The sequence below is a fragment of the Terrapene carolina genome, unplaced genomic scaffold (genome assembly GCF_002925995.2).
Source record: "Terrapene carolina triunguis isolate 2854851 unplaced genomic scaffold, T_m_triunguis-2.0 Scaffold33723, whole genome shotgun sequence".
NCBI lineage: Eukaryota > Metazoa > Chordata > Testudines > Emydidae > Terrapene > Terrapene triunguis.
The window spans coordinates 4,941,096-4,960,793 of NW_020698074.1; the positions used below are offsets into that span (position 1 = coordinate 4,941,096).

The 19,698-nt window shown below is 40.4% G+C and overlaps 1 protein-coding gene across 1 annotated transcript in view; it reads left to right on the plus strand.

Annotated features, from left to right (window-relative positions):
• LOC113405068 (BMP-binding endothelial regulator protein-like) overlaps nt 1–19,698 on the plus strand; it is a 205,580-nt gene that overhangs the window by 125,404 nt on the left and 60,478 nt on the right. Inside the window, exons 11-13 of the mRNA XM_026663556.1 lie at nt 710–755; nt 8,914–9,243; nt 15,239–15,575. Of these exons, the coding sequence (XP_026519341.1) occupies nt 710–755; nt 8,914–9,243; nt 15,239–15,575 (713 nt within the window). The remainder of the gene's footprint in view (nt 1–709; nt 756–8,913; nt 9,244–15,238; nt 15,576–19,698) is intronic.

The window sequence follows — 19,698 nt, forward strand, 5'->3', positions numbered from 1 at the left end:
CACACACGCACACACGCACACACGCACACACGCACACACGCACACACACACACACACCTTGGCCTGGGCAAAGTGGATTGAGCCTTTGGTCAATATTACTAATATTGGACCAAAGTCTTTGCTGATGTAAATAGTACACTTATGGGGTTTCACCCATTGGCTCCAGCAGAGAATTTGGTCCACTATTTCTAGTTTAGTAATACGATTTTGTAAGGGATATCATTGTATTTATCCATGGAAGAGAATTTGAATAAACTTGATTTGTACCAGTGAGATCTCTTACTAGTATTTGTAGTTGGATGAATGACTCTCTTTAGTAGGGATTTCCCATAAGCAACTGAAGGGATACAAGCAATCTGCATCAGAAATTAATCGTATGTATTTTATGGGAAAAAGGTTGGAGTCTTAGTTATATAAAACAACTAGTGTACTTTAGATAGCCATGAATACATGAGTACAAATTCCCCCCGCTCTCTCTAAGAGAAAAGTAGCAACAGAGAGCCCTTTTAGTATTTTATTTCTTAGGGGACTGCCAGGAAGCTTTTTGAATGTTCTGTCTGTTTTTAACACCTGATATTTGAAGCTGTAACCAGGGCATTGAGTTCAAACACAACTTGAACTATTTTCAAAGGTTTATCCAGCCTTACAACATAACAGTCGTTGCTCCAAAAACTCTTTCAGTAAACCAGTCTATCTTTTTCCCAATTAGGGTAAGATCCTGAACAGAAAAGGATGCTGTCCTATTTGCACTGAAAGTGAGTAAGTTCCTTCTTCACATTTTAAAAATTCTCTTTTATTCTATCAGGAAAAAGTTATAATCAAAACGTGTTCGCATTTCATCTCCTTCTTTTTTGATGGAGGCATAGACAGGCGCTTTTAGCAGGGGACAGAGTTAGTATAATATCTCCCATAAATTAAAAATAAAGTATCTGTCAAAGAGAATTTTTAATCTTCCAAATACCATTTTTTGTGTGTGTCAAATTAGAGGAAACATTTCTTGCTATGCAGTATAAATTATAGTTTGCCTGTGAAATTTGCAAATGTTATTTGATTCATTCTGGCTACAGTCATCCAAGTTAAGGTAGTGATATGAAGAAATACGAAGCATAATCAGATTTCATGCTCCAGGTCCTTAGTGCTGATTTGTGGGAGTCAGAAAAGGTTTGCAAAGGTCAAACAGGAAGTCTGTGGCAGAGATAGGGAATACAATGGAACACAGGCCTCTTGATATAATTCTGTGCTTTAGCCATAGCATCATCCTTTCCCTCCCATAGCCCTATTATCAAAGTATTTAAACATTTGCTTAAGTTCATCTCTATTCAGCAAAGCACTTAAGCCCATGCTTAATTTAAAGGTAGGCACATGCTTAAGTGCTTTACTGAATAGGGATACACTGCTGAATCAGGGTCTTAATACTTTATAACAGAGCAGTCCGAAAACTAAAAATAATTCCTATGGAAAATGTCTGTTTTTTGTCTAAATTTTTTTACTTTTTGAAATTTGCCAATCAGCTGTAATTTATAATCATTTATGTTGGCTGCTATCAGATTATGCAGATGATGTACATTAAATCATTACTTCTTCCATTATGCATCTCAAATGTACTGAAGCACTCTTAACATATTGTTATTAGACATGTTTAGAGCAATTGTATAAACACCATTCGGCCTTAGTAAAGGAATTTATGGTTGAATTGGTGTCGTGAAAATATCCTGTATTAATAAATTAATCCAACACATCTCTTACCATAAGTCCAGTTCTCAGTACTCCAAGCCTAGAATGAGTGACATTGATCATAGAAATATGTGACATAGACTCAGAATGAGAGACAGAAAAGAGGAGCAGATGGAAGGATCTTGAAATGAAGCAGGATTTGTTTTAACAGATATAAATTTTCTGTGTACTCAGTTTCAGAGGCACTGAAACTTTCAGAGACCTGGGTTCAAATATGACCTTTTACAAGTGCCATGAATTTGGTGACTTGAGTCTTGCCTCTAGTGGTCACCTTGTCAATTACAAAATCACAGCATGACTTGACGTGATGGGCAGCTTCTTGTAGAAATTCTTAGGCAATAATTTATAGTAGGGCAACATCAGGATCATTTGAGAGGGAAGTAAATTAAAATCTTAAATGGATGATGGACTATGTAATTCACTACCATTGAAAGCCTTCCTGAGCTGAACTCAAAGTATTTGCAAATGGACAGTGTGCCCTTCTTCTTGAGATGGATAAAGGGAAGAGGATGATGTCATTTTTTCAGCGCTATTTTCATTGAACTACAAAGTGTTCTGCTCTCCAGGTGCCAGGGGAGTTGTTATTTTTGTTTAAAATAAAAATAATTAAATTAAGATTAAAATGACTTTTGAAGGTTACAAAAGACTCCGTGGTGATTTATGTAAGCAATAACCCTCAAGACAAGTGAAACTAAAGGCCAAGTGCCTTCACCACTGAAGAAGAGTGTGATGCTTATATACCTGCTGTTATTGAAGTACCAGCTGTAGCTCATCAAGTGACACCTTCCTTAAGAACAGAGTGAGCCAGACCCTGGGCAAGTATACAGACAGGGGAGTGCTAAAGAAACCATGCCCCTCTTGCATTCTGGGCCTGATTCAACTCCTCCAGAAGTCAGTAAGTGTATTTCCATTCACTTCAATGGGCCGTAGATCAGGCCTTTTCTGGGCAGGGGCTCGGGATAACGGCAGTCCCTCCTAGCAACTGTAGAGTTTCTAGCCAAAACAGACAGAAGGGGAGTTATGGCCCCATCCCTCCTGCCCACACTGGCTGGCAGAGCTGCCTGGATGCAGAAATGGGAGCATTTTACACTATCCTAAAAGTTGATGCAGTAGGCATGCTCCTCTGGGCCGACTAAAGGGACAGTTCTTCTTGGATCTCCCTTTGGGGTGGTATGTCTCAGCACTGGCCCCAATGCTGAGGGGGAAATATTAAGTACAATGTAGCTTTTATAGAATAATTTTTTTTAATTAACTAGCGAGTTCCGAACTGGTATACTTATAATGCAAAGTGTCAGAGGTCTTGCAACAGCAGCCTGCTTCTGATAAGATAAGCTGTTACATTACACACATTACACCTATTAATACACTAGACATTTCTGGCCATCTAGCAGACATGGCTTCCCAAAGCAAAAACAACATAGGAGGTATAAGAACACACTGTGCTCAGGAGAGCTGAGTACTGATGTGCATAGCCAATTTCTACAAACTGGGTCCAAAACAGTCATTGTTAAAAGACAATTTTTTTTTTTAAGTTTAAAATGTATTTTGCAAAACAGTTTGTGGCAGAAGGAAAAAGGACCTAGTCTCCTAAAGGGGTAGTGAGTCCCTTTTGTCTATTGCTGCTGGGATTAACTGTGTTTAGTTTTGGCACATCATTTCCTAAGCTCCATGGCTGGGGTACAGTTATTACTAATTAAACACAGTGGTCAGACCGGTGGAAAATGTCGTTTAGTTCAACAGTTTAGTTTATCCTGTTGTAAAAGTGTAATGAAATATGGTCTTTTTGGCCTGCTTTACAAAAAGTGCCACTGACGTCAATTCCATAAATTAGTAAGCCTATGTTATACCAAGGTCATTTTCATATACCCCGCAACCATCACTAAACTACATTCAAATGATATTAATAATCTAGCCTCAACTCAAGACTAAAAGCAAAGAAATTTGGAATTCAGGTTAAATCTCTCATCCTTGCTTAGAAGGACTGACAACACTTGCTAGAGCTGTAGAGGGCATAGGCACTGTGAAAGCTTCCCACCACAGCTCTGTGGATGCGCTTTAATCCTGATCAGTTATCACGCCTGCTATCATGACTGAGCCACAACCTCTCTGTACTTCAATTTACCCGTTGTACCTGCCACAATTTGGTGTTGTGTGGTTTCATTAATTAAGATTTTTAAAGGCACTCTGAGATCTTCAAATGAAAAGTGCTATATACCTCTACTAGTATCATTTATTAGTATTCCAGTTATAGGCCTTTTCTGGGCAGAATGTGCCAGTCATGCCAAATCACTCTGTGATTTTGTAATTGACAAGTGATCACTATAGGCAAGAGTGAGGTCAACAAATTCTTGATACCTGTGACATGACATATATTAGAATCCAAGTCTCTGATAGTAACAACTGGTACCTTAATTTACTATAGCACATTGCTCCCTTTTATAGTAATCACTTTTTAAAAAACTCCTCTCATGGAAGTGTATATCAACAAAATAGACTGCAAGGGTAAATACCTAGAAAAACTGCATGTGATTTACCCATACAGACTTTTCAGATGTCATGGTCTACTGCATGAGTACATAATTAGACAAATCTGAATAGCCATTTTATTTATGAATTAGACCATATCTTCTCCCGTGGAGTTTTTTTTTTGTTTTTTTTGTTTTTTGACAAAACACCTTACAATGTGCATTATATCAAGCTGTACCATGGGGCAATTATGATGAAAGTATTATATGGATTAGCATTTTTAAATTTAAAAAATATGAAATTCTGTTGTGCATGTGCCATTAATAATTTGCCCCTTTTAATTTAGGGCTTAGTTTACCATTTGGCCTAATTACATTCAAAGTTTCATTTTGGTTTTGAAAAGCTCAGTCCTTTTAGAGTTTATAGATGTACAAATAAATCACCTTAACCGGTAAACTTCTATTTTTCCCCTCTCTCTCTTTACTTAGAAAATGTCCAAACCAGTTTCCTCAGAGCTCACTCCAGTGACTAAATAATAATTTATTTAGGGTATCTGCTCCGCACTGCATGAGCTCTTGCTTTATGAATTGCCAAATTTAAGCCAGTCTGCTAGGAACTGGAACTATCTAGGTCACAGGCAAATTTTTAGATCCTTTAGGTTGGTGGAGACTGAGTATATTGTATGAGATGCACACAAAGGCCAAGATTTTCAACAGCAGAAGCCTAATGGTAGGCTCCTAAGTCCATGTTTAGGCTGCTAAATAAGTGATCTTATTTTTAAAAGTGCCAACCACCCAGCAGATCTCACTGAACTCAGCAGTTTGGAAAATAAGGTCACTTATTTAGGAGTCAAAATGTGGGCTTAGTATGGGATTTTCAAAGGACCCCAAGGGAATTAGGGATGCAACTGGGAGATAATCACCTAACTCTGTTCCGCCCTTTTGAAAATCCCAGACTTTCTGAAAATCTTGGTCAAAGTCTTTAAGAGGTGAGGACAGAATGTGTGTGCATGTAAACACAGGGGAGTGTGCTAGCCCCTTTAGAGGTCCAGTTGTTGGTACATCCAATGAGTGACTTCAGTATTGCTGAAGAGGGCTGCTCATACACTGTTAACTAGAGAACCACTGCTTCCAATAGGTTTCATGGGGGGTATCTTTGGGGGGGAAAGAACATAAACAATCTGTGATTGAAACCCTTCTGGGTGAGGAGGAGGGAGAAGCAAGCTACAAATGGTGGCTGGAACCCTTTTTGTGTCCTTTGTCCTTTACAATCCTGTTATACTCTGTATTTAAGCTTCCTTTTCAGGCCAACAGTCCTCCTTGTTGGCTAGTGTTTGAGGTATCTCTCTCACACTCATGCAAACTGTTGATTTTTTTAAACACATTTCTAACAAAACTTTCAGAAATATTTTATACAAAGGCACTGTAGTATCAGATAACTTAGACTATTCCTAGGTAACTCTTTTTAAATTTCAGTTCTTAAAGTAAACAACAACATTTGCATCAGACACTGAATTGTCCAGCTCAGAATATATTCTTTTTTTTATTGTAAGTGCGCTGCACCAAGTTGACACATGATGTGACACAATGTAACATAACATAAAACAACATTACTCTGCATAACACGTTAGAAATTAAAAATAAATATTTCTTTTGGATCCTGTCAGTACTAACAGTTTAGCTGGCACATATCTAAATTATGTTTGTTCTCTGTGTCTTGATTCTTAACCATGTCTGTCTTAGCTGAAGAAAAAAAAGACACTAGGTAATAATATGTAAAATAACCCCATATTCTTGGCCTCCAGAAACAGACAAAAAACAGTTCTTTTCATTGAAATTTTCACCATGGTTTGGGCTATTTCCTCATTTTCTTAGAAGTTCCCTGCCCACATGAATAGAAATAATATCTAATTTCTTAAAACAAATAAGGAAATAAATGTTATGCAAATAATTGTATTGCTACACAGGAAAATGAAGACAAAATGTGAATATAATACTTACCAGTAGCATCAGAACCTGATGCTATAATTCTTTAAATGGGTAACCATCACTTGAAATCAATAGAACTAGTCATCGGTAAAATAAGACTCCTGTGAGGTGAATAGTATTATCCTTATCCTTTTCAGATGAGGAAACTGAGGCACACAGAGGTTGGTGCACACATTTTCAAAAATACCCCTTAATTTATTTATTTTTAGTGTTCATTTGGTAATTTGTAAGGCATGATTTTCAGAGGTGCCGAGTCTCTACAGTTCTCATTGACTTCAGCTCATGTTGGAGGTGCTCTTGTCTTTGGAAAAAGTCAGACCCAAGGGGTCCTCAGCTGGGCATCCAAACATAAAAAAGTGTGACCTAAGTGGCTTACCTAAGATGGTAGAGGAAGGACAGATGTATGGCATAGCTCCCAGATCCCAATTCTATGTCTTATCCACAAGACCATGCTTCCTTCCATCTTTGTAGGTTTGTATTAGTCCATTTTAGACCCAAGAGGCTGAAGTAACCAGTTGGATTGTTGATGAATGTTTTTTTTAAATTTTTCAAAAGATAAGTGGTATTTATATAACTTCTTTATCCACTTTCATTTTTTAATGAATAGTTCTAATGATAACTGCCTGATTGCTGTGGGTAATATTTTGTTATTGCACTGTTCCCTCCCCAAACAGGTGTATGTTGATGCTTCAAAAGCAGCATTAATGTACACCTGTATTCTGTTGATTGCAGCACTGTGTACATCCTTGCCATGCAGACTATTCCTGCCAGTAATCAGCTGATGATAGTGTTGCTAGTGTTTATTGCTCCATCAGGAGGCTGAAACTCTAAAATAGATGAGCCATTCCCCTTAATCCCTAGACCCTGCCACTGAAGTCTCATCCGTATCTCTGGTCATACATAGCCTACACACAGCCTCTCCATTGGAGGGGAATTAGAATCTAAGGGCTGGTCTTCATTATGGGGAGATCGACGCTGCTGCAATCGATACAGCAGGGGTTGATTTAGTAGGTCTAGCGAAGACCCGCTAAATTGTCGGCAGAGCACTCTCCAGTCGACCCCGGTATTCCAGCTGTCCGAGAAGAGTAAGGGAAGTTGACTGGAGAGCGTCTCCCGTCAACACAGCGCAGTGAAGACACCAGGGTAAGTCGACCTAAGCTATGTGGACTTCAGCTATGTTATTCACGTATCTGGAGTAGCGTAACTTAGGTGGACTTACCCCCATAGTGAAGACAAGCCCATACTTAGGCTATATCTATACTACAAATTACTTCTGTATAATTTACATCGCTCAGGGGTGTGAATAATCCACATCCCTGAGGCATGTAAATTATACCAACCTAAGTGCCAGTGTATAGCTACCGCCTCTCGCGGAGGCAGGAGTTATTAAATTGATGGGAGATCTCTCTGTCGGCTTGGAGCGTCTTCACCAAAAGTGCGGCAGTGGTGCAGCTGCATCAGTGAAGCTGTGCTGCTGTAACTGATGTAGTGTAGACTTAGAACTACTTAACTCCTCACGGCAGGGATTGTCTTTTTGTTGAATGTTTGTGAAGTGCCTAGCACAATGGGGTATTAGTCTATGATTGGTTCCCCTATGTGCTACAGCAATACAAAAAATCTATAAAAATAATAATCAGGGTGAAAAAAATGCACTTTGCTCCCCATTGACCTGTGACTTCTCTGACACATTCACAGACGAAAACACCAGCCAGAAATTTGTCCTACATTTGTAGAAAATAATTATGTAAATAAATCACACTATTAGATATTCACAAAGTGCGTGTTTTTCAACCAATATTGACTTAAACCAGGTATCAACAGAACCAAATCGACTAAAAAATCAAAGTGGCTAAATTATGTTAGTGGCTAGATTGTTTTATAGAATTATATAGTGAATTTGAGAGTACATTTTATGTGTAGGCATTAGATTCACTGGTAGGCAAATTTACAGCTACTTTATGTCTCTAGAGCAGAGCAAGCCAGCCAGAACAAACAAGTGAATCTGGCCAAACAACTATATCTGTCTATCTCTATAATATAAATGTTATGTATATAAATATATAAACATGTAAGGCCAGATCCAGAAACTGCTGAAGTCAATGGCACAATGCCCATTGATTTCAATGGGGTCAGGATATAACTTGTGTGTATATATATAATTAAAATGAGTTATATCGTGGAACATATATATGTTCCATATTTCTGTCACTATTAACGCCTTCAGCCTGCAATAAAACCTACATGCCCAGACCCTTGTGCCTGCCCAGAGCCCCAATGACTTCCACTGGGCTCTGCACAGAAACAAGGATTTGGGCACAGGCACAGATTTGATTGCGGAATCAGGGCCTTTGGTTGCTGGAACTGAATTTTTTAAAATAATCTAACATAGTTCCCCCCCCTCATTCATTTCTTTTCTATGTTTCGTTCAGCCTGAGTGGTGGAATTAGACTGGTTGGTTTGTCTTTTGGTTCTAGCTAGTTTCACAAATGTTGATGTTTATTTTCCCAACCCTGAAAAGAATGTTTAAATTGAAAAAATAGAAAGCAACAAGCTTGTCATTCAATTTTTTAAAAAATGTATATTATTATTAGTTGCCTTCCACTTCCATCTAACTATAAACTTTTGGGCGTATAAGGGTGGGCTGTCTCTCTTAAGTTCTTATCAACTGCTGCTTTTCAAACTTCAATTGGTCTTGATGATGCTTTTGTTTCTCACTCACCTGCAGAGCCTGGAGTTTGCACTGTATTTGGAGACCCCCACTACAACACTTTTGATGGAAGGACATTTAACTTTCAGGGAACATGTCAGTACGTTTTGACGAAAGACTGCTCCTCCTCTGCCTCGCCCTTCCAGGTGCTGGTGAAAAACGATGCCCGTCGGACCCGTTCTTTCTCCTGGACAAAATCTGTGGATCTTGTGTTGGGCAAAAGCACTATCAGCCTCCAGCAGCACCTCACAGTGAAATGGAATGGGACCCGGATATCACTGCCTTGCGAGACTCCTCAGTTTCAGATCGACTTGGATGGTTACTTGCTGAAAGTGACAACCAAAGCAGGTGGGGCTTGCTCCAAATCAGAAACATTGGAAGAAGCATAAAAGATGCTAATATGGTGGTGTCTGCCCTGTATCTAGTGAAATCTCCAAATGCAACAATTCCAGAATTGCAAACATGAAGAAACAATAATTCAGTGGCAATAATCATGTGCATTTTGTGCTTATACAGAGTTTTATGCTTGAGCATCTCAAAGAACTCTATCAATATTAATTAATTCAACCTTACAACATCCCTTTGAGGCATGCAAGAAAAGAGATTCATCTGCAAATTACAATTTGTTTGCAGAATCTCTTTTCAGAATGTGTTACTTTCTGCAAATGGAAAACCTGTCCATGGACAGTCCATGTATGTAAATGCATATACGATTTTCACTTCCAGTGACTTCTAAATGGTTTGCCTATGGTCACCATGTGACATGCTGTAACACTGAACAATAGGAAGCTGATTCTCAAACAGGACTTCATGTTTTCAGTGACAGCAAAAAATTGTGCCCCATGTTAGTGTGTATATAATCACAATTCCATACCTGCAGTGAATTGCCAGGCAAAGACTGAATGAGTTACATATGCAAAATTTATGGACAAAATTAACTGGGCATACCAAATTATGCCCACCAAAATGGAGGCTCCAGTTTGAAAACCAGGCCCTGGCTTGCTGTATTACCTCAGCTACTTGCAGGGCTCTTTCTTTATCTGAATGAGAGCGTATCTGTGTGGAGCTATGATTCAGGCTTTTGATCTCCTTTGTGTTGTTAGACCCAGAAGTGGGAACAAATGGGAACAGTCAGAACATCTGGTAACTTTTGTGAAGGAATAAGGAAGTGAGAGAACAGACACCCAGGTCTGCTGAATCCTAGCAAATATGTTAATTGTCGAAATGTTAGACCATTGGGCATACAGCTGTTTTGATAAACTGATCTGAGACTGTAGAACTCCAGCATAGATAAACACAGGGTGGAAGTTAAGAAATTTCTCATTAGCATGTGTCAGGTAGGTAGCGGTCCCGGGAAATTTCACTTATACAGTGGAGTACTGTTTCAGTGAGAATAATAATTACTGTTAATTCAATTAAATGCCATGTGAAAGCAGTGAAACCAATCCCGCCTATAAAGTGATACAGTCACAGACATGAGGCATAGTGATACTAATTAGCTGGCATGATTATTTTACATGTACCATAGCATCCACTACTGAGATAAAAATTGAGATACCTATTCACATATCTACTGGAAATGTAACCCTGCGTAATGTGGATCCCAGCTATGGGCTTGTTCCTCAAAACGGCAAGGCAGATTTTTTTGCCTGTCTGTAAAAGGCACACAAGATGACCATTACTCAAAAGTCCTAATTTAAAGCATCTTGAGGGTTTCTTTTGCAGTCAGCTGAACACTGAATTCTAGTGATGTGGAATTCATTAGCCAACCACAGCCCAGAGAGAGGTTCTGAATCAAAGACGACTGGCAGCTAATCCTGCTGCTGTTCCATTTGCTGTTGACATAAGGCCAATAAACAACTGCACACATCTTTGTCCCTGTGGTGGAAGATGTAGTGCAAATATGGCATATGACAACCTCCCGAGTAGTATGTAATTGCTGCAAATTATAGTCCAAATAATTCTTCCCTTTAATGGAGGAGGATCAGATTTCTTTCACTGAACACACCACTAAGGGCCAATTCCTCTTTGCCTGGGCAAACAATGTCTGAAAAGCAACAGAACTACCTGGCTCCTCTGCACAGTGGCAGAACTTGCTACAGAGAGGCTGTGCAGGGAGAAGAAACGTGTTGCACACCAGGAAGCAGCGATTCTGGTGCCATGCTCCCTGATGGTGCAAATAGTTGGTCAAGTGTATTGTTGTGGATTTGTGGTTTTGTAGAGACTTTGTCTAAAATCCCCATGTTGGAAACAGAAGGGAGCACGGCTGATATTATGCGGGAATTCTTCATTCTACCATCAGGATGGGGGAGTATTCTGTCTGCACAAAACCTGCACAGATCCTCTGCACAAATCCCATTTGCTGAGGCTTTGTGTACAAGTATTTGGACCTAAACCCTTAGAGCAGAATCTTGGCTGCCAGATCTTGAGGATGCCTTAACTGTGAAAAATCCTGCAGAACAATTGATGTGGGCCTCCAGCATGTGAGACTTAGTGTGGGACATGCATAAATGAACAATGAATTTTTTAAAATTCAGTATATTGTGCCAAGTTAAGCTGAGTAACAAGTTGGTTTAGCATCCCCCTAAAAAGGGAAAACTGGAAAACCCTAAAAAGTAACTCAAAAAAATGTTCCTATTCTACACATCCGCAGATGGGACAGATGCTGCATCCTTTGGCTTCAAACCCTGCCAATTACTTACATCCTGACTCCCATCCAAGAGAATGGGAAACTCATCTATTCAGTGGGGGGAAAAAATAGGCACCAAGTAACACTTTCAAACAGTTTCTGTCTGCCAAAGAGACCATTTCAAACATTGTTCCACAGAATAATCCCCTTTGTTAGTTGGTTTATTTAAACAAACTAATTTTTCCACATATGCACAAATAAAAAGATACACATTATACAGTGTGATCAGGCAAGAATGAAAATATCATGTATATTACAGTATTAGCTAATGTCCTAATATAAACACGATTCCTCCTTATCCAAAAGCAGAAAAGGCTCCATTAGAGAGAGAAATCTTTATTTTGTTCATCAAAACCAAAGAAGCATCACTGAATGACTCTGAAAAATAATGAATCTAAAAATGTAGCATTATACAGTAACAAAATGTTCACTAAGATCTGAAAATTAAATCGGGATATAGTGTAATTAAACTATATGCAGTTTTAGAAAAATCCTGTTTTACTAGTGCTACAGTTGCTATCTTGGTCAACATTGGGAATTGAACCAGGAACTGACACATTTAGAGTACAAATGTCTACAGCTTGAGTTAAAGAGCCAGAATTTGTAGTGGGAGACTGTAACCGACATCTTCTCTGGATGGGGCTCAGAGAGAGGGGGACATGAACACACACTAACTAGCTCTTTAAAATATTGTAAAGCAGTGGTCTCCAACCTTTTTATGCCCAAGATAACTTTTTGAAGTTAAGGGCAATCCAGGATCTACCGTGCCCCTTCCCTGAGGCTCTGCCCCTTCCACAAAGCCCCACCCCACTTACTGCATCCCCCCCTCTCTCCGTCGCTCACTGTTCCCCACCCTCACTCACTTTCACCGGGCTGGGGCAGGGGGTTGAGGTTCGGGAGGGGGTGCAGGCTCTGGGCTGGGGCCAAGGGATTTGCAGTGTGGGAGAGGGCTCTGGGCTGAGCCTGGGGCAGGGGGTTGGGGTGCAGGAGGGGGTGAGGGGTGCAAGCTGTGGGAGGGAGTTTGGTTGCAGGAGGGGGCTCCGGGCTGGGGCAGAGTGTTGGGGTGCAGGATGGGATACAGGGTGCTGGCTCTGGGAGGGGGGTCAGGGCTGGGCAGGGGGTTGGGGGAGGAGGGGGTATGGGATGCTGGCTCTGGGAGGGGGGCTCAGGGCTGGTTTGAGGTGGTGGCTCTGGGAGGGGGCTCAGTGCTGGGGCTTGGGGTGCAGGAGAGGGTCCGGGAGGGGGCTCAGGGCTGGGAGTTGGAGTGTGGCCTCCCGCCGAGCAGCACTTACCTCCGGCGGCTCCTGATAGGCGGCGTAGCGTGGCTGCTGCTAAGACAGGCTCCCTGCCTACCCTGGCCCCACGCCGTTCCCGGAATGGGCCAATGTGCCCCTGTGGCCCCTGGGGGGGTGGCTGGCACATGGCTCCATGCACTTCCCCTCTCTGAAAGCACTGCTCCCACAGCTCCCATTGGCCAAAGCTACCCGTTACCGGCCAATGGGAGCTGCAGGGGTGGTGCTTGCAGGCAGGAGCAGCGCGCGGAGGGAGACCCCGCCCCTCTGCTCTCGGGGCCACGCTGGCCGCTTCTGGGAGAGGCGTGGGGCTGGGGCAGGCAGGGAGACTGTCTTAGCGGCAGTTCTGCTGTACAGCCGGAGATCGAGATTAACTGGGATATCCTCTAGGATCGACCCATCAATCACGATTCACCGGTTGGTGACAACTGTTGTAAAGGATACAGGCACATTTTGAATAGTTTATTTAGGGCTGGATTGCACAAGCCTTATTAATGCTGGTAATCATGAATAGTTCCACTGAAGTCAATGAATCACTTTTTAGAAATCAAATTGCTGATGGAAAATAAATATGGAATGCCTGAAAACACCAAGTTTAGACCCCCATTTTCCAGAATTCAAGTGCTCACCAACATGAGTAAGGGCTGTGTAATCTAACCCTTACTGAATCAACATTAATCCTGAACTATTGGGTGCGGGCCATTCTCCCTTCCCGTCCCTTTGTGACTCCACTTCAGGTCAGCAGCCTCATGAAGCTCATTAAGGGAATGAGTTGAGCATAAACTCTTAAAGTAGAGTTATGTTCTAAACCAAGATGAACTAGAACTTAAGAAACCATACTGTAGAAACAATCTGTGTGGGAAGGAATATTGTGCAAGTACTTGCAAAACCTTGCTTGCTAACTGTCTCCCAAAACAGTTGTTGCTTACATGTCTCAAACCAGGATGTGGCCAAGGCAACATATGCCAATGACAAAGCACCTCTTCTGCAGCCATTGTTCTGACCATAATCACCATTTAACCACATCCAGTTTTATTTGAGGACTGTGCACATTGGAATTGTAGTGTGAGACAATGAGAACTTTTTACAAAAGAAACTGTGCCAGTTTTGAATGGAGTGATTAGTTCTTTTAATTAGTTGTATACATAAACATAGGGGGAATACAGATGGGATTATGGGTGACAGGATTGGGTGTAATGAAATCCAGGTTGTCTTCTGGTCTCTGCCACTAACGTCGTGTGTGAATTTGACAAAGTCATTTATTCTCTCTCATGTTTCATTTCCAATAAAATGGGGATAATGATACTTACTTTCCTCAAAGGGATGTTGGGAGGAAAAATTAATGTTCATTGAGTGCTTTGTTCTGCTTTCATGGAAACATGCTACATAAGTGTAAAGTATGATTATCAGGTGATAGTGGCTATAAGTTTTAAAATAAAGGTTAACAGTTTCTGGTGGGAGTTGAACTTAGCAGCTCCCAATGTTCTTTTTTTTTTATCCAAAATAATAACAAAATGGTGGGGATTTATTATACTTTCTCATAGAAAACAATTTAAAATTCAATGTCCCGAAAGTGCAAAATCTTAGTTTAAAGAAAGTGTTGTCAGACACAGAATGTAGCAACCCATCTGAATCCCAGCTACTGGGTGAGTGTTCGGTCCCTCTCCCCCTTTCAACTGGGTTGGTAATTTATGAAGATTAGTTGGGTCAAGGATTGGTAATGGGCTTACAGAGCCCTTAACCCCTTTGAGTTAAGCATTTTGAATCCATTTCAGGTTGGGTACTGTCTGAACATTGTTACCCATCGGACATATCTTTATTGACCTGCGTGAGATGAATTGTTGGTCTCAGACTAGATGTCCATAGCCAAAAGAGTTATCAGTTTGCAACGTGAAAATAGAGAGCAGGGATTGAATGCTCTTTGAGAGCAAGTGGCTTCTCCAAAACTCATTGGTGATGTGCTATGGTGTAGGCAAAGTTTGTCCAGCTGCTGCCTGCGCTGTACCTTTTTCTACATAATAGGTGAAATCCTGGCTCCATTGAAATCATGGGAGTTTTGCCATTGACTTCAATAGGGTCAGGATTTCACTTAGAGTACTTCTGTTTCATCTCCAGATCTGTCAATCAAGCACCTTCCACCAGAAAAACAAACATATCCAGATCCACCTAACAGTTAATTCCTTGTAATCATCTCTGATCTAAGTAATGTTGCACTTACTGTAGAGAAGGCCCTTACTGAGGCATGTATAGATTTTATGAAGGAAACCAAATGTTTTTACTTAGGTTTCCATAAAAACTCATTTATAAAGACAAATAGCTGTTAATTATTAACCTTTTCCCCTCTTCTTCCTCTCTGAAATAGGCTTGGAAATCTCCTGGGATGGAGACAGCTTTGTCGAAGTCATGGCTGCACCACATCTGAAAGGCAAACTCTGTGGCTTGTGTGGCAACTATAATGGGCACAAGAGAGATGACCTGGTAGGAGGTGATGGGAATTTTAAGTTTGATGTGGATGACTTTGCTGAGTCCTGGCGCGTGGAGTCGAATGAGTTCTGCAGTCGCCCACAGAAGAAACCTGTGCCTGAACTGTGCCAAGGAACAGTGAGGGTAAAACTTCGGGCCCACCGGGAATGCCAGAAACTCAAGGCTTGGGAGTTTCAGAACTGTCACTCAACGGTGGATTATACTACGTTCTATCGGTAAGTGCAGCTGGCCGAGGAGTGAGGGGGGAAATGATGGAGAGCTGTTGTGTGGGAATGGGGTGATGCAAATCTGCACTTAATTGGCCTTGATTCAGGAAAGTACTTAGGAAAGTGCTAACTCTAAGCAGGTTCTTAACTCCAATTGACTTCAACAGGACTCAAGCACATGCTGAACAGCTTTCTTGAATCAGGTCCTAGAACTGGAAATAGGAACGGAAAAGGCAATAGAGCAGCTACAATTGAAAAAGAAAGCTTTATAATTGCCAGATTAGAAGAATGCTGTTTGAAATGCCCACAGAAGAGAGTAGGGGTAAATGCAAGGCCCAGACTGTATTGCTGGAGTCAGTTGTAAAACTCCTGTTGACTTTGATGGGACCAGGATTTAGTTCACAGTGCTCCATCTTTCCCATGGGCTTTTTAAAACTGATTTTGTTTAAGACAGCTGTACCATAATTTCCTGACTGACAAAATGTGTGTGTTTTAGAGCTTAAAAGGATACAGTAAATAGAATGAGCCTGGTCTGTCTGTTTCACCCTGGGAGCAAAGAAAAAGGGAAGACAACCAAGATACTTGGCTCGAGTAATTTATCTAAACCTTTTTATCATTAAAACGCCCCTGGCCTAAACCACCGAGAGATTATTTCTGGTCTTTAATTGTCATGAGTTCATTTGCCCCTCTCCCAGTAAATAAAATCCTATTTTCTTTAGGTTGCCTGACATAAAAGATAAAAGCAAACTGGGTCAGAATTGCATGATTGTGGATGGAACTGACTAACTTCATAGTTTCAGCTTTTTGTACTTGAGCACATCTGCTGAACTACTGGGCTCATTTATAATGGCTTTTTAAAATTACTGTATTTCCCTTATGAACTGCCTTTCTTCCTCTTCTGTGAGGAGACTGAAAGCCTTTTATCTACTCTAACAGAGTATGGCTGGGTGCTGGGGAATGCTAGAAAATTCAGCATATCCTGGTTTCCAGGCTATGTCTGTCTGGGTCCTCAGTCTATTGCCTGGCTCGTAAGATAGGGAGATAATGTAAGAATGAGGGAGGTCCTATCTGTAACTTTTATAATGTTTAATTTTGGTGGAGGTGGTAGTGGTGGGAACAACAGAGAGTATTAGAGATGCTAACACACACAATAGAAGTGTTGAATGTATTTCGAAAATATTCCTACCTCACTTTTGCCATTATTTAAAGGTAAGTGTTGAAAATGAAAATAGAGAACAGGCACAGAAAGTTTAAACTAGATTTTCTCTTTCATTTCACTTTTAGTTTTTTTCTCTTTCCTTTAAAGTGGCTTGTGATTAATTTATTGCTACGCACTCTCTGACACCATGAAAGAAAATGATTTATATCTTGGCAAAGGCAGCCAGGAAAGATCTTTGAATCCTCACACAAAATACCATGGTGGATTTCCTTTTCTTGGTTTAGAAAATAATATTGTGTCAGATCTGGAAACACAATGAAAGTTTGCTTGATTTAATTATATGTCTTTTGTAGAAAAGGCTATTTTACATAGAGCTGTGTGGGAACTGGAATTTCTATCCTATGGAAAATTTCACATTTCTGAAAAAAAAATTCATTCCTATTTGAAATGAAAAGTTGGATATATGAATTTTTCCACAGTATGGACAGTTTAAAAAATTCTGGTTTGGGGGTCGGGCAGCCCAGTGAGCCCAGGCTAGTTTCCATTGACAAGCTCCTGCAGAAAGTTTCAATTCAGTCTAGTTTGCGTTTTCTGATAGAAAAGTGTTTTGTCAGCAAATTTTCTACCAGCTCAAGTTACACAGTTTAAAAGACTCTAATTTGGAATGAGCATCAAATTCTTCTGGAGTTCGTTCCCTGAAACTTTGCATTCATATTTTCAGACTTTAGGGTGACTTAGATACAGCTATGAGAATCAAAAGCAAAATGCCTAATGACATTCAGTACGGACATTACCTGTTATTAGTACCAAGTGAAAAGTTTGGTTTGAACAATTTATTAAGTGAATTTGGCCCTTTTACATATTAGCAAAATGTCCACAACCTGACAGTGACTTTTGCAAATTTGTTCATTATTTGAAAAATGTTTGACAAATGTTTTGCAAACAAATTTTAGCCCATGGATTTCTCATGAACTAAGAGGATTCCCTTGAGTGTTCAAATTTGTAAAATAAAATAAAAAATTGGTATTTTGTTATGTGATTAGTTCCATAAGTCAAATAATTTTGTTTTTTTTACCTGACCCACACTACAAGATGGCCATGTGAGCCTTTTCAACATAAATCTTTACCCTTCTTGAAAATTTATGGTATTTCAATTTTCCATGAACATTCTGCTAAACAAAAGATTATTGGTAAATGAACATTTACAGAAATCAAATTATAAAGGTGTGTAAATACCACCAAAACAGTTTGATTCAGAATTAACAAAAATATTCACGATTCTATCCTCAACACCTGTCAACAGAATTTCATTGTAGAGTTTTATTCAGATTTTTCCACTTGTGCATTTTTAAAGAGAAACAAAGTTTGCTGGTGGAATATAAATGTACCTGAAGTAAAATGGATAGGTCCCCATGTGTCTGCTTGTTTCTTTCCATCCAGCTGTCTTTTCAACTGAGTAGCTTGAACGGATGGATTTGCATATCATTGCCTTCTTTCTTCTCTATCATCATGCATTACTTAACTTCTCTGGTCGTAATATCATGTTCACAAATGTTAACCTTTCTTGGTCATTCTCATCTACATTATTAACACTGCCTCATTTTCAGAAAGTTGCTCTTTAGCTGACCCGCTGTTAATAAGAATTCTCAAAAATAAACTCAGCAGGAACATTTCAAATTAGGGTGTGATTTCTTCAAATACCAAAAAAGGCACTGAAAAGCATATTGCAAATGTTTATCTGACACTGTGTTACTGAAAAGATTTCTCTGATGACATCTCAAGTTCAATTTAAGATTCCTTTTTTTATAGCTGTAGCTTATGCTATTGTTAGCCGTCCAAAAAACATACTCAAGCTATTTGTTTGAATATGGGATGAGGAACCACTAACTCCTGAGTTCTGATCCTGATCTTTATACACCCTTGGTGTCCCATGGGAAGTCACTGAGCATTTCTGCCTCATTCCCACTTTATTAGGGTATTGTGGGGATTTAGATTTATTTGTAAAGTATGCTGAAGATTAAAAGATCAATATAAGCATAAAGTGTTAGAATTTTTGAAAGGTCCAAAATGTAATCTAACTTTTCCTTTAATATATTGATTTGCAATAATCCTGTAATTCTTTGTTTTGAAACAAAAATGTTTTATGGGCTCTTTGTTGTAGTGGTTTTGAAGCAGTGCTAGCAGTTCACTGCTCATGAGCAACACTGTAAATATCAAGGCTATTTGTCAAGGTTTGAGCACCACAGAGGAAAATTCATTTAAGTAGGGAAACAATTTCAAATTTCCAAGAGATTATGGTAAAGATTGAGTGGATAAAAGAATTTTTAAATGATAGAAAACACCTTTGTCATCCTAATCTATTTAACTGGATATTTGTAAGTGTCCTGGGTTAACTCTTTACATGCTAAGTCAAAATGGAACTACACTGACTTAGGCACAGATTTTTAGATATATATACGATCTGTGCGTGCAAACAAGCAATGCACGCTGTTTGCATCTACAACTACTGTCATTGTAAGCATGCATGCATGCATGCCATGAGTGCAGGGGCCTGGACTAGATGCCTCTCGAGGTCCCTGCCAGTCCTGTGATTCTATGATTGTGTACTCAAGTGACCTGTTAGATAGTATATAACAGTTAGGGCAGGGACAGGCAAACTTTTTGGCGTGAGGGCCACATCGGGTTTCCAAAATTGTATGGAGGGCTGCTTAGCAGAGGCTGTTCCTCCCCATACAGCCAGGCGTGGCCCGGCCCCGCCCCCTATCTGACCTCTCCTGCTTCTCGCCCCCTGAGAGCCCCCCCGGGACTCCTGCTCCATCCCCCCCGTTCCCTATCCCCTGACAGCCCCCGGAACCCCTGCCCCTGACTGCCCCCCGCTGCCCCATCCAACCCCTCCTCTCATTCCTAACTGCCCCTCCGGGACTTCTGCCCCATCCAACCACCCCATCTCCCTGACTGCCCCCCTGCCTCCCC